This window comes from Sorex araneus, chromosome 2, assembly GCF_027595985.1.
Source record: "Sorex araneus isolate mSorAra2 chromosome 2, mSorAra2.pri, whole genome shotgun sequence".
NCBI classification, from domain to species: domain Eukaryota; kingdom Metazoa; phylum Chordata; class Mammalia; order Eulipotyphla; family Soricidae; genus Sorex; species Sorex araneus.
The window spans coordinates 65073045-65088513 of record NC_073303.1 but is presented as its reverse complement, the minus strand read 5'-3'; the positions used below and the strand labels follow the sequence as shown (position 1 = coordinate 65088513).

The 15469-nt window shown below is 40.7% G+C and overlaps 1 protein-coding gene across 6 annotated transcripts in view; it reads left to right on the top strand.

Moving 5' to 3' along the window:
- The window catches only part of LRRCC1 (leucine rich repeat and coiled-coil centrosomal protein 1), a 31057-nt gene extending 21934 nt beyond the window's left edge, over nucleotides 1–9123 (top strand). For all 6 annotated transcript variants that reach the window (XM_055129244.1, XM_055129242.1, XM_055129248.1 and 3 more), the window contains 4 exons: nucleotides 4830–5038; nucleotides 5123–5260; nucleotides 7937–8072; nucleotides 8609–9123. In XM_055129244.1, coding sequence (XP_054985219.1) covers nucleotides 4830–5038; nucleotides 5123–5260; nucleotides 7937–8072; nucleotides 8609–8731 — 606 coding nt within the window. In that variant the 3' untranslated portion in view covers nucleotides 8732–9123. The remainder of the gene's footprint in view (nucleotides 1–4829; nucleotides 5039–5122; nucleotides 5261–7936; nucleotides 8073–8608) is intronic.
- Nucleotides 9124–15469: the final 6346 nt, after the last annotated feature.

Genomic DNA, 15469 nt, shown 5'->3' with positions numbered 1-15469 from the left:
GACTCCCAACTATTGTGTTGTCATGTTCCTTTCATATTTGCTCCCTTTGCTCCTAAGAGTAGTAGAGTGCCATCTCTTTGTAAATTTAAAAATTACGTTTGCTCAAAATTGTGTGGAAAAATTATTATGGCCTTTTGAGGTAACTAAAAATAGTGTTGCTTAAGGGTTAGGAATCAAAATTAAATTAATTTTTTCTGTATATGAATATGCATTTAAGGGGTCAGAGAGCTAGTTCATAGAATAAAATGCCGGCCTTGCAAGGTTTGGCCCATCATGTCTTTTTTTTTTTTTTTTTTAATTTTTATTTCTGGGCCAGAGCAATAGTGCAGCTGGTAGAGCACTTGCCTTGCACATGGCCAGATCGAGTCCAGTCCCTGCTCCCCTCCCCCCATGGTCCCTCCAGCCCCACCAGCAGTGAATCCTGAGTGCAGAGCCAAAAGGAAGCCCTGAGTACTGCCGGGTGTGGCCCCCAAACCAAAAATTAAATAAATAGAATTCTTATTTCCAAGCCTCTTCTTAAGCCTCTTTTCTGGCTTGTCTTTCCAGAAAACACTGACAGGACCACTTGTTTCAGAGTATTTTACATAAAAGTCCCCCAGAAAGTGTTCTTAAGATATCTTAAGCACTGAATCAAATCTGAATTTTTTTTAAAAAAAAATTCTCTCTTAAAAGATAAAAGTGACTGAGAAAAGTATCTCTAAGAAACTTGTTGGTGGGATATTCAGCCACAAAGTTAGGAATTCCTTACCTTAAAGTAATTATAACTACATACTTTTTTTCTTAGTCATTTTAAAGAAACTCCTTAAGAATTTAATTTCTTGAAATACAGAAAATAATCTTTTATCCAGAGTATTGCTTATGTCCTTAGAGATTGACTTCCGCATACTCAGGACTTCAAATATGTCTCTCTGCTCTGAAATTATTTTGGAAAATTTTTAGCAGTTAATTTGTGTCTTTTAAAAATCTAGCCTCGGGGGCTGGAGCAATAGCACAGCGGGTAGGGCATTTGCCTTGCACGCGGCCGACCCGGGTTCGGTTCCCAGCATCCCATATGGTCCCTCGAGCACCGCCAGGAGTAATTCCTGAGTGCATGAGCCAGGAGTAACCCCTGTGCGTTGCCGGGTGTGACCCAAAAAGCAAAAAAAAAAAAAAAAAAAAAAATCTAGCCTCAAAAGAATTATCTTTATCTGTTTCTCTCCCCGAATCTCTCTAAATTTCTTTGAATAAAAATTGTTCTGCTTCACACACATCTGTCACTGTCACTATCACTGTCGTCCCGTTGCTCATCTATTTGCTCGAGCGGGCACCAGCAACGTTTCCATTGTGAGACTTGTTGTTACTGTTTTTGGCATATTGAATACACATGAGAAATTAAAATTTAGCCTTAAATTAAATTAAAATACATTAGAGACCAGAGCGATAGCACAGCAGGTAAGGTGTTTGCCCTGCACACTGCTGACCCAGTTGGATCCCCAGCATCCCATATGGTCCCCCGAGCACCGCCAGGAGTGACTCCTGAGTGCAGAGCCAGGAGTAACCCCTGAGCATCGGTAGGTGTGACCCAAAAAGGCAAAGAAAAAAATACGTTAGGTATTTTTTATTTTCTAAATATGAAACAGAAAGACTTGTGTCTGCATTTAAATTTTTGTTTTTATTGGCTCTGTTTTTTTTTTTCTGGTGGGGGGGAAGTTGGTTCTTATTGTTTTCTTTTTAGATCACACCAGTGATGAACACAGCTTACTCCTGGCAGGGCTTGGGGGACCACCGAGGGTGTAGGGATGGAACCCAAGGTTGGCTACCATGTGGAAGGCAAGTGCCTTACCTGCTGTCCTATCTCCAGCCTTGGTACAGTGTTTTAATTTTGGTTTTTTTTTCAAAGTTATGTATTTATTTTTTTGTTAAAGCCCCACAAGTTACAGAGTTGTTCCTTCTTGTGTTTTACACATACCGTGTTCATCACCAACCCCACTGTCAGTTTCTTCTTCCCCCAACCAGCTTCCCGGATTCCCTCCCTCCCACCCAGCTCCATCTGCCTCTTAGACAGGCACATTTTAAGGTTGGCTGTTGGAGTTTGGTTCTCCTGTCTTCAGCGTTGTTGATTCCGTGGTTTGGATACTGAACTGCACGACTCCTTTACACCACCCCCATGCCTGCATCTCCCTGATTTCGCTCTTCATTGTTTCCGCTCTGTCTTCCCCTCGTCAATTTCTTTCCTTCTCTGGTCTTGTCCTCCCTGTACCCTGGGGTCAAGGGTGCTCTAGGCATCCTCCCTTTCAAGCCCTGCATTCTCTTGTCCAGGTCTTCTGTATACCACATACAAGTGCGAACATCCTGTGTTTGTCTTCTTTTTCTGGCTTACTTCATTTAACGTATCTTCCTGTTCCATCCGTGTGCAGTAGATTGCATGATTTCGTCTTTCCCTGTAGCTGCATAGTCATCTTCCAAATGTTTTTTACTTTTGTACAAGCAAGCCCAGCCTGGGTCCCAGGCATGCCTCACCAGATAGACCCCTTTCCCCCCACTGAGGACCTTTGCGAAGCGTGTTCCTTTCTTGAGCATGTCCCTTCCCTTCTCCAGGGAACACACTCTTCTGAAGGCCAGGAAACCTCTGCAGATTCCCTGCCCACTGCACTCTCCTCTCCCGGACATGATTCTTCCTTTCTCTCAGGCAGCCTGGAGTCGGGTTGAGCTATGTGTGTGTCTCTTGCCCCAGCTGGACTAGGAACTCTACTGGGCTCTGGGCTTTTCGATTTTGCTGTTTTCTAAGAGCCCGGCTGCAGTGATGACCAGGCCCCTGGGAAATAGATGACAGGTGGATGGTTTAGGTCTTGGTCCCTGCCCTCTCAGCTTCCTGTTCCACTTTCCCTCAGTGGGGTCCCCTGTCTCAAGGGACAGCAGTGGGGTCCCCTGTCTCAACTGGGAACATTGCAGAATCCTGCTATTTGCTGTGTTCACTTCACATCAAACCTCACCCTGTGTCTCTGTCTCTTTCCATCTCTTCTGTCCTTCCTCTTTCAGCTGCACAATGAACTCAGAGTTTACAGTAAAAGCAGGAAGAGTTGAATGATGCCCAGCACAGTGTTTTAGATCTAACTACTTTCCCAGTAGGATTGTTTTTTTATTTGTCTTTGAGCAGAGATTTGGAAGGAATTGTAATGAAAGACACGTTTGAGTCAAAACTCAGATTTTGACTTTTCAGTTTAGATTTTGATTTGAGAAACCAAATTTCAAAGTCAGCCCAACATTTTTTTAAAAATTTACTATATTTTTTAAAGAAGATTTTTATCAGCCTCAAGATATGCACATTTGCGGTGTTTGTAGCTAAGTGCATAACATATAGAGATAGGTATGTCTTAAGCTATAAATTTATCATAGCTAATACCTTAAAAGGAGTAATAACTAATATGCAAGACCTGATATTTAATATTTCCAAGTAAGTCTGTACTTCTGCTTAAATACTCTGTATATGTACATACATGTGCATGCTTCTCCCACGCTTTTCTTTTTGTTTCTTCTCCATTACTTTTGTACCTCTTAATTATGTATGTATCAAAACACTGTGATGCTGCAATACTATTTTCCATTGATATGATTTCATCAGAATCCTTTATAGCTTTTGAGAATTCCTAATAATATATGTCAAGACTGACACCCTTACTAAGTACTTCAGAGAATCACGGGAAGAAAATTAATTCATGACTTCTATGCAAATATTGGTCCAAACTGAAAGACTACGTGACAAATTTACTAGGAATTTTTAGACATTAAAATTCTTTCTCATGGGGCTGGAGTGATAGCACAGCGGGTAGGGCGTTTGCCTTGCACGCGGCCGACCCGGGTTCAAATCCCAGCATCCCATATGGTCCCCTGAGCACCGCCAGGGGTGATTCCTGAGTGCATGAGCCAGGAGTGACCCCTGTGCATTGCTGGGTGTGACCCAAAAAGCAAAACAAAAAAAAAAAAAAAAAAAAAATTCTTTCTCAGGTACAATCCCGGGCCACAGTTTTATAGTACTTATGAAGCCACATTTAAATGAGCTTTGCCTGGTATTTTATTTGTTGGCTTTCGTCTTCTTCCCAGACGGAAAATAAAGAGGCAAGTTGGGGTCAGGGAAACAAACGGGGTCGAAACAAGACCCAATTTCATCTTTTCTCACTGCAGAGACTTGTGTTACTAATTGGTAAGTAGCAGGTTCAAGACATCCAGACATGCCTTCACGAGGGCATAAGCAAACAGATTCCACTGGAGTAAATAACGCATGTGAGACCTAATTCCTGCAAGTATTTAACAGTATCAATGGTGGTTTGATCTTTTATTACCCTCTGACTTATATTATGTAAATGTAGGGTGAAACCTGATTCATAGTACAGGAGAGATAATAAAAGGAAGCTTATGTTTATGTGACATTTGCTGTTCCCCTGCAGAAAACATGTATTTAGCAAAATAGAAGTTTAATGAGAAGTTTAATTCTTGGCATATGTGCACAGTGCACACCAGTCTTTACTATATCCTTATCAGGCACCTAGAATTTTCTTTTTGCCACAAAAAATGAAAAAGGTATTTTGAAATGTCAGGCTATATTAATATTTTTTGCTCTGCATTTTTGGTACTCTCTACTGAAATTAAAGGTATAAGTAGATGAAAATATTATCATCATAGTACTGAAATCAAAGGTGATGAGTCTTATGATAAAAATGTTCTGTAAATCTTTCTTAAGGATTGAACATTCAGTTTATCTTTCTGTCTGTCATTTTTAATTAATTTTAGATTATGTCTAATAAAGTAGGAAATGAGACATTTTGGATAAAGTATTGATTTTTCTCTTAAAGAATTTACAGGAAAGAGATCAACAAATCAAAGTGCTACAAGAGAAGATCAGCGAGATACAAAAATATACTCAGGAACAACTTGATGAAAAGTCTTCACAACTGGATATAGTATTTGAGAAATTACAAAGACATGATGAAAGAAAAGATAAATTAAAACAGCAGTTGAAATTAAAGGAAATAGAACTTGACGATATTAGAAAAGCTTACAGGTATTCAGTATTTCTTGTTGAGAAATAAATTGTCCTTTAATAGTTTTCTATAATCAATTTTATTTTTTTTAATTCTCATATTAGTACACTTAATCAGAAGTGGCATGAAAAAGGAAAACTTCTAAGTCATCTTGAAATCCAAGTAAAAGAAGTGAAAGAAAATTTTGAAAATAAGGAAAAGAAACTTAAAGCAGAAAGAGATAAGAGTATTGAACTACAAAAGTAAGTGCTAAAATAAGTGGGATATCATTAAGGAAAAAAACTGAATTGGGATAGATGAAATGCTTATAAAGAGGGCAGCAGCCGGGGCTCTTGCCTTGCCTGTCACCGACCCTGGTTCGATCCCCGGCATCTCAGCTAGTTCCTCGAGCACCAGCGGCAGTGACTCCTGAGTGCAGAGCCTTAGCATCACCGGGTGTGCAACCCCCAAAGAGGCCTGCAGTGACAGTCCAGGGGGAGATTGCTTGCCTCCTATGAGTCAGCCTGGGTTCCATTCCCAGGAGTGCGTACACTTCCCTGAGCTCCTCCAAGATCCGTCAAACAGAGTCAGGACAAAGCCCTAAGTACCACCAGGTGTGACACAAAAACACACAAAAAAGTTCTTAGGAAGAAAGAACAGGGCTAATAATATATTCAACGTAGTAATTTGCAGGTACTTTATTACCTACTTACCTATAAGGTATGAAGACTAAATCATTGTCACTGTCATCCCGTTGCTCATCGATTTGTTCGAGCGGGCACCAGTAACGTCTCTCATTGTGAGACTTATTGTTACTGTATTTGGCATATCCAATACGCCACGGGTAGCCCACGTGGTGGGCTCAATACTCTCGGTAGCTTGCCGGGCTCTCCGAGAAGATGAAGACTAAATAAATAGACTAAATAAATATTTGATACAAGCTTATGTATGAGTATTTTTGTGTGCACATATGCATATGTGTATGTAGATGTAGCTTGAATAAGTTACTTAGTACAATTGATTATTTTTAATGGTGCCCAACACAAAATAATTGTTGTCGGAGTATTTGTTTTTATTACTGTGATTACTGTTTTCAGACGCTGAATGAAAGCAGCTAGTGATTCTTTGGGGTGTTTTATGTGAGGGTTAGAGGGGGGTGTCAGGGTCAGAGGAGTTCCAAAGACCCAGATGTTGATAGCCATTATTCTGCCCAGGGGCCCAACGAGAGCTGACTAAAGGAAGGGAAGAAAAGATGTGCCTGTACTTGGGGGGCATGCTGTGTGAATTTAATAAAATTAAGTAAAGGAAATGAGGCTTTTACCTTATAAATGCTATTACTAGACTAAATTCAGGAAGCAGTCAGTCTTGAAAAATAGGTTTCATAATTTCATGTGTAAGTTCCTATATGCATATAGTATAGAGATCCCAAAAATCTCATATGGAGATAAGTTCCTATTAGACCAAATCTAACAGAACCTCAAATTTTATTTGGGATGGGTGGCCACACACAGTGTTTTGGGGACACTCCCAGTTGTGCTCAAGGACCGTGTCGTTCAAGGAAGGGTCAGCCTGGGACTCCTGCATTGATAATGGGCCCTACTCCACTTTACTTTCAATTACTTACAAGAAAGGAAATTTGCCTTGGGAACTGTTGTGATTTTCTCTCCTGCCAATCATAACTTGGCTTTTAGGGGTCCTTTAGATCAGCATTTCTCAAATAAGGGCCCCCAGGATGTCTAAGAGGGCCACAGGTGAAAGTCAGGTAAATGAGGGAGGGCTTAGCAGAGATGAGGGAGTCAACTAGTAGGGTAGGGCGGTGGGACATAGGAAGTAGAAAGGTCACGAGGGTGCCATGGTCCAAAAAAGGTTAAGAAACCCTGCATTCGATTCTGAAAGAAACAGTTACTTCTTACAGCTGTTCTCTCTCTTTGGGTGTGGGGAGGGAGATGGGGGTGGTGCTGATGTTCAAGTCCAGGCCCTCAAACAACCAGCCCCCAGTCACGTGGCAGGAGTAGCCCCCAGCATCTGTGTACCCTTACAAAAATTTTAAGGTCTAACAATATCCAACAGTTTGTTATATTGCCTTATTTTGCCATTAATAGCAATAGTAAAGACCCAAACTTTTTTGTTAATGCTTTATGACTAAATTGGGTTGTTATATATGATTTCTAATTTAGTGGATCTTTAAAAAAATAAGCAGTTATTGTTAGCAAAAATAATTTACTTTTGAATTATTTAATGTATAAATTATTTTTTCCCTTTCATGTGTAGTTTTAAATTCAATGATAATTTTGTGAGGTGGCTAAAAATGGGGGATTATTCTATTTCGTAGTGGAGATTTAGGCATTATGATATTAGTCATATTTACTAAGTGTTAACAACTAAGAATCAAAGAAACAATTTAACTTTATCCGTCACCTGAATATTGAATTTATTACTATGGGTTATACCATAGCTAGAAAATCTTGTACTTCACTTTCCTAATAAAATTTTTGTTCATGTTTACTATACAGGAATTGATGTTTGTCGCTAGTAACAGGATTTTGTGTGTTAAACATTAGTATAAGGAAATCAGAGTAACATAAACGTAAGCCTACCATAATGTACATAATTCAAATGATCACACTGCAAATGCATGCAGAGAAGAAAAATGTGACAGTTGTTTGTGAGGGTGTTTATAAACCATACCCTTGGATTCTAAATGTATGAGAATCAGAGCACTCTCATTTTCAAAAGGCAAATGTGTAATGAGCTGACACCGACAATACCATAACCTATTCTATTACATATCTTTAGTCACGGCAGATCGCCCTTTGCTGCTTCATGGAATTATGCTTCCATTCAGATATGGAAGTAAAAACTGCCATCTTTCTATCTGTAGAAAAATAACCTACTTTTCATATGCATAGATAGCTATATGGCTTTATTTTGTGTTTGAGGGATGCATTAGAAAAACTTCATATTATGGATGATGCCTTTAAGAAACAAGTCGATGCCATAATTGAAGCTCATCAGGCTGAAATAACACAGATAGCAAATGAGAAGAAGAAATGTGTTGAAACTGCAAATTTAAAGGTACTGTAATTAAATTTATCCTGATAACGCAGTATTAAATTATTATTGCTGAATGAATGGAATCTTTGAAGGCTAGGGACTTAGGGTCAGTGCTCATGCATGCTTCCATGCATGAGCCACTGACTTTGATCCCTGGCAGTGTATGGCCCCCAGACATCACTCACTTTGGACACCCACCCATTCTGAATTAATTAGAATAGGCATGAGAATAAAACTTGGATAATTTTAATTTGAGAAGTGTAAATGTTGGGGGCCAGGGAGATAGCACAGGAATTAGGGACAACTACCCCAGTTCAGCACTGTTGGGGCCCTCAACCCCCACCCCCCAGTTCTGGGTGTGGCCTTGGTAGTGCCACATGCTGCGGGTTCCGAGCACCACTGTATCCTTGGGCAGTGGCATCAGCTTGTGGCCTGGTTGGCCACGTCTCATCAGGAATGGGTCTCTGAGCCCCGAGTGCATTGTAGGGGAGGCCCCTCTAAGAAAGGAAGAAGACGGGGAAAAAAGTGAATGTTTTAAAACTCATACGTTGATTTAGGTTTGTCAAGTGGAAGACGAAATGCGTGGACTTCTGGAAGAAACGTGCAAGAACAAAAAAGCAATGGAGATGAAAATTAAGCAACTTGCCTGTGCTCTAAGTGAAATTCAGCAAGAAATGTGACAGTTTAGAAAACAAACTTAACTGAAAATGGACCACCAGACCTATTGTAAAAAATGATTAAATATTGTAATAGTAGTAACTTCTGTGACTTTGAAATGTCTCTTTCTACACTTTTCATTCTGTTTATATTTTTAAAGATTTGATCAAGTATTGTATATGTAGGTTTTTATAATAAATTACTGATAATTATATGTATTAGAAAGCCTATCAAAAGAACTAGACTTAAGACACTATTTCTTGTTTCTGTGCTTTACAATGTTTAGTTTTTACACATTTACCTATGAATATGTAACTTAAGATTAGTATTTTGACTATATGAGGGAAGTATTTTAGTCACTGTTGTTACTTATTGTACTGATAAAGGACTAATTATATACATTGGTTATCCTTTAGTTGATGTAGCTCTGTTATTTCAAAACCCTCATAAGCATAGCCAAAAATATCTGGAGGCTGGAGGAATGAGCTCACATGGTCGAGTGCTTTCCTCCCTAGCACGGGAGGGTGTCGCCCCGGGTACCTTCAAGAATCATTGTATCTGAGTATCAAACCATCTGGCTCACACCGGTAGGAAAATCATCAGACTGACCCCTGCGCCATCCCCAAAGCACCTCTGAGTGAGGCCACAATAAAATAAAAAAATATTGGGAATCTGTATGAGATGTGCCAGTTGAAGAACCCATCTGCAGTGTTCTCCACATCATTCTTAATTGTGACTTTCCCAAAAGAAAGGGTGGTGCAATGGGCCCACACGTGCGGTGGCCAAGAGTTGCCAGGCGAATGGAGAGAACAGAGGTATAGGAACCGGCCCCGGGCTGGTCGGTAGTCAGTTTATTCCTCTCTCCTCCCCGGCGGAGTCCTATCTCTCCCTTTACAGCGCAGTCTCAATCATCGTTTTGGTCGTAGTCCCAGTCATCAGAGTTTCATCATCCTAGTCTCCTCGGAGACCGCAAAGTCCTCTCCTTGTTTTATCTTCTTCCTCGTCTTGATGTAGTCTCATAGTCCTCTACTTCCAGGCATCGTCGTCATCTGGTTCTCCGTCTAGTCCCAATGTCTCCAAAGTCTTAGTTCTCCTCCTCGTCTTCAATGTCTTGTCGTCCACCTTCTCATCCGCAATATCTCGTCCTCAGCATCTAGTCTTCAGCACCTAGTCTCGACTTTCTCATTCCCAGCATCTAGCCCCAGCGTCTCATCTTCATCTCCTTCCCAGCGTCTAGTCTTGACTTTCTCCTTCTTAGCATCCCCTTCTCAGAATTTAGTCCCCTCCCCCCTTACATGATAGTTGTATAGGAATCATGAAGGGTGGGGATACACAAAGGTGAGGTTGAACACTGTCATAACAACAAAGAGAGGTAAAGCCTCTCCTTCAGGAGATTAACTCAAGGACAAAATCTCATCTGAGGGTTCAGCACTCCAGATTACTAAGAGTAAGGGCGGGATCCCATCCAGTGTGTATTGCTTTCTCCTTTCCTCAGCTAGTAATCCATTTATACAGTCATGGTAAATTTACTTCTCATAATATTTCTAACAATGTCATTTTGTATGAACGCAGTAGGAGACATATTAAGCTTAAACACTGGCTCTTCCCAGGGACATCTCGCTATATATTCCAGACCACAGTCCTCAGGCCAGGTTAGTCTTTCCTAACCTCAGCAGGGTCCTTATTCAGTTATTTCTTTTTTTTGGGTTATGACAGAGTTTGTCTATAACCGTACTTTTATAGTTAAGTATTATGGCTCTTGGCTGGCCCATTTCTATGCCAGGGTAGCTCACAACTTGCCCTGGATTCATTAGTTCTTCATCGGGACCCTGCTCAGAAGTAAGAGTGCTCAGAAGTAAGGGCAACTGAGACCTAAAAATAGTCAAGTAACTATGGATGCCCAGAGTAAATATCATTTGGAATCAATTAACTCTCATGTTAAGTAGTGTAGCATCAGCTGTCTTCCTGTGTCTATACAAAAAGGACATTGCTAAATAAACCATGCAAATGACAAAGGAAAAAGAAAAGCAATTATTAGGGGCTGGAGCAATAGTACAGTGGATAGGGCATTTGCCTTGCATACTGCACCCAGGTTCTATTCCCAGCATCCCATATGGTCTCCTGAGCACTGCCAGGAGTATTTCTTGAGTGCAAAGCCAGGAGTAACACCTGCACATCGCTGGGTATAAGCCAAAAGCCAAAAACACAAGTAAATAAAAAAGAATTATTAATTCCTGATGGAATTGGGTGTGCCTCAGTTGCACTGTTGAGGGAGTAGCTCAATAAACCTTAAGCTTCCTGCAGGAGCGGCAAAAACAACCGAATGTTATCCAACACTTAATGACCCCCTTTTTATAGACTTTTTTTAAATTAGAAATTGCATTTAAAGCATCAGAAACATTTTCTTCTGAAGAACTCCACCATCGGGCCAGGGAGATTCTACAGTGGAGAGCATGTTTACCTCGCACATGGTAAAGCTGACTTTGATCTCTGGCACCCCTGATGATCCCCCAACACCTCCAGGAATAATCCCTGAGCACAGAGCCAGGATTAAGCCCTGAGCACCACTGGTGTTCAAGGTTTACTCTTACTCTCAACCGTGCCCACGCCCTCCCATTAAGAAAAAAGAAGAAGAAGAAAGAAAACTATCATTACAGCCTCATTTTCTCGTTTTTTTCTCTTGATTACTGTTTATGAAAAAAAAATTTTATCTTACATCTGGAAATCATATTCTTTCATGGCAGGTAATTCATTAACTGCTTCACTTTGTAATCTTATGTCCCTTTGTATTTATAACAAAGTCTAAATACTGTTCTCTCATAAGAGAGAATTTAAGACCATATCTTAAACCAATAACCATTAAACTAGGTTTTAAGAGTTAAATGAAATTAAAATATGTAAATTTTTCTAACGAAGAAAATAATAATCAAATTTGAGGTCAGGAGATACTCCAGGAGTTAAGGTACTTGCCTTGCATATAGTTGACCCTGGTTCAATCTTTATGGCACATATAGTCTCCAAGCACTGCCAGGAGCAGGAGAAAGCCCTGAGCACTGTCAGGTGTGGCCCAAAAACCAAAAAAGTGAAAATAGATAGGGGGCTGGAGCAATAGCACAGCGGATAGGGTGTTTGCCTTGCACATTACCAACCTGGGTTCAATTCCCAGCATTCCATATGGTCCCCCAAGCACCACCAAGATTGATTCCTGAGTGCAAAAGCCAGAAGTAACTCCTGTGCATTGCCAGGTGTGACCCAAAAAGCAAAATAAATAAATAAATAAATATCGATAAAGTGAGTCACAATCCAACTTCAATTAAAAAAAATCACACATTGGTATATATGTATATAAGGAGACTACAGATTACGCACTGCTTTTTAAAATTTTAAGTTTACTTTTTGCCTCCAAAGCAGTGCTCAGGTGATCCAAGGACATTCTTTTCAGAGATTCTTGCCATCTGTACAGTGGGTAGGGCATTTGCCTTGCACATGGCCAATCCAGCTTTAATCCTCTGTATCCCATATGGTCCCCTGTGCCCTGCCAGGAGTGAGCACAGAGCGAGGCGTAAGTCCTGAGCACCACTGGCTGTAGCCCCCAAACAAACAAAAACCTTTATTTCTTTTACTTGACTTTTAATTTAAATATATCAAAAGGATACTGTTGGAATATCCTTTATTTAAATTTTTAAGTTGCTGGTGTACAATCTTGAAATTGGGGGGGTTGTGTTTGTTTTTAGAATCTCGGGAGCCAGGGATAGTTCAGCGTAAGCACGAGGTTGGCAGTTTAATTCCCCGGCCCCCCAGCCACACAGACTGCTGGGATGTCTGTGATCTCCAGAGCTGCGAGCCATCTCACACCTCATCCAGGTGTGTAAACACCGCAACAGCATGTGTACTCCTGGGTGAGCACCACCACTCACATGTGCGAGACTTGCTGCCAGGTTTGGGTTTGAGGCCTGGCCGTCGCAGCAACAAGAAGAAGAAGGGACAACAATGAGAATACGTCTGATTCTGTTGCTCAGTTTGCCTCAGAAGCTTCGGTTTGACTGCCTCTGTGGTTTTATGGTTTTTCCATTCCACAATCCCATCTTGCTATAATGGCTGACCTTGTGGCTGCCACAACTTACAATGAATTGTTCTATTCTTGTTAGCTCTTTTTTTTTCTTTTATTTTAATCTATTTACAGAGACTGTGTTTGATGGTAAATTAGATGCCTTGCCTTTAGAACTCGTATTAACAAATATATTCTCATTGAGAATATTCTCATTGAGAACATAGTGGAAGACTAAATGATCTGCATATACCACTTCTTTCTATTCTTTTTCAAACCTTGGGTGAAAGGAGGGAGAAGGGGTTGTCAGATTTTGTCTTCTGAAGACTGGAGAAGAGAGTATTGCTTTTCACGTTCAAATCCCGAAATGCTCTTCCATTTGTTAGTGTTAGCAATGCTGGTACACTATTTTGTAAATATTATGGAATTTACAAAAAGAACTTACAAAATTAAGAAATTTACAAAATCCTTGTGACTGCTTCTTTTTTTTAAACATACCACACATCATAAATTTGGACTTTAAAGTAAATATTTTGTCTATTTAATTGGCTAAGTTTCCAAGAGTAAAATGTAGTTTTCCTTGTCAGTTAAAAGTGCCTATCAAACTTCCTCATAATTTTTTATCATCACTGAACAAACTGATGAATATCAAAATCTGTGTGGGGATCAGAGAGATAGTACACTGGGAAAAGCACTTGCCTTACCATATACTATCCCCTGAGCACCACCAGGAGAGATTCCCAAGCTCAGAGCTGAGCTGGGGGAGTAATCCCTGAGCAAAGTCGGTGTGCACTGAACAAACCAAAATTAAAACTGAAAATCAGCATGACATTATGGTTTCATAATTTCCTCAATTTTTTTCACATCACCAAACTATCAGTTTCTTAAGTTTTACAAGGACCAACTTAAGTTTTAAAGCCATGGTACAGTGGGCAGGGTGTTTGCCTTGCATGTGGCCAACCCGGGTTCTATTGTCAACATCTCATATATGGTCCTGGAGCACTGTCAGGAGTGATTCCTGAGTCCAGAGGCAGGAGGAACCGCTGAGCATCCCTGAGTGTGTCCCCCAAACCAAAAATAATAATTATTACTATAATTATAATACAAGATAATTATTACGATAATTATAATACAAGATAATAATTATTACTATAATTATAATACAAGTTGTGGATAACCTTTCTCATTGCCCTTCTGGAGGATGTGATAGACCCATCAGGACATCGGGGGGCAGTCATCTTGGTCTTATAGTTGGCGAAGGACAGAAAGGTGTTGCGAATACTTTTCCCAGCTTCTGCCGTGTCGGCCAACACTGCTGCTCTTCTCTCTTTGAGGTCTTCCTTTATCGCTTCTCTGCACAGCTTTGTATGCTCAGAGGTTAATGTGTGATTCTCTGAGTTTTGCCTCAAACCATGTTGGTGAATGAGCTCAAGAGTTTTTAAAGACAGGCATCTTTTTGTGGATTTCTCTCTCTCAGCGTTCCTTGAACAATCATGGAGGTGCTGAACTAGTCCATCTCATTCCTTGTCAATGTTATCAATGATGGCATCTTCCCATATTGCCTCAATAGTGCCAAAGATCTCCCAGTTGGTGTTCATTCTAGGAGTTCTTGTTTTAAACTTTACAGCCTTTTCTCCCTGCTCCGTGAAGTAGAATTTCGCGTGAAGGAGATGGTGGTCTGATGCCATTTAGAATTTTGAAACAACAGTGACATCAGTCAGGAAAAATCATCGATTGAATATGATGTGGTCCATTTTGTTGTGGAACTGTCCACCAGGAGACTCTCATGTCTAACATTTAGATTTGGCCTTCTGGAACTGCGAGTTACCATGGATGGTCTTGGTCGACATGATGAACTGTCTCTCACCCTGTTCGTTCTATTCTAGGCTATGGGTCCCAATGTGGAATTCTTTGGGCGACCTTCTCGGTCCTATTTTGGCATTAAAATCACTGACAATGACCTGGTAGAAGGTGTGGTCATTAAAGAACTTCTCCAGCTCCATGTAGAACTTCTCAATTTCTTTTGGTTGTAGTTGGAGGTTGGTGCGTAGACGACGAAGATAGAAACTGCTGGCAATGAACCACATCTATTCAAATATAAGCATTCAATTCATCTTGTTCGGCATTCGAGTGAATCCATGCTCATGGCCAACTTCATTTTGATGAGGACACCGACACCACCGACGCCTCTACTGTCGCATGTTCCAAGGAACAGTTCTTTTCCATTGTTGAAAACGGTGTGATGTGATCGATGCCATTTTGCCTTGTCAATCCAGTGATGTCATACTTGATCTTCTGTGCTTGTACCATCAGGTCCTCGATGGATGCTTTCGATGCCAGCATACGTGTGTTATAAATGCCAACAGTCATTTCTTCATTTTGGCAGCCTAGTTTGGCCCTGAGGTTTTAGCAGTCTCTCCTTGCTTGTCCTTCTCAACGCTGCCATTGACTTTTATTCATATCTCCTTGATAGCCACGTCCACCTGCCCACATACCAAATTCCACAGGATGGATATGTCGTTCCCAGCGTTCTCTCTTCCGAAATCCGACACACCATTTTATCGGTAAAGAAGTGCACAGCACCCGGTCCAGACAAGGTCAAACCCGAACACCTGGAGAATCTGCGTCCAGTACTCGTCAATAAGCTGGCTTGGTTCTTCACATGCTACTTGTCTGAATGCAAGATTCCATTCCAATGGAAAACCAGCAGGAC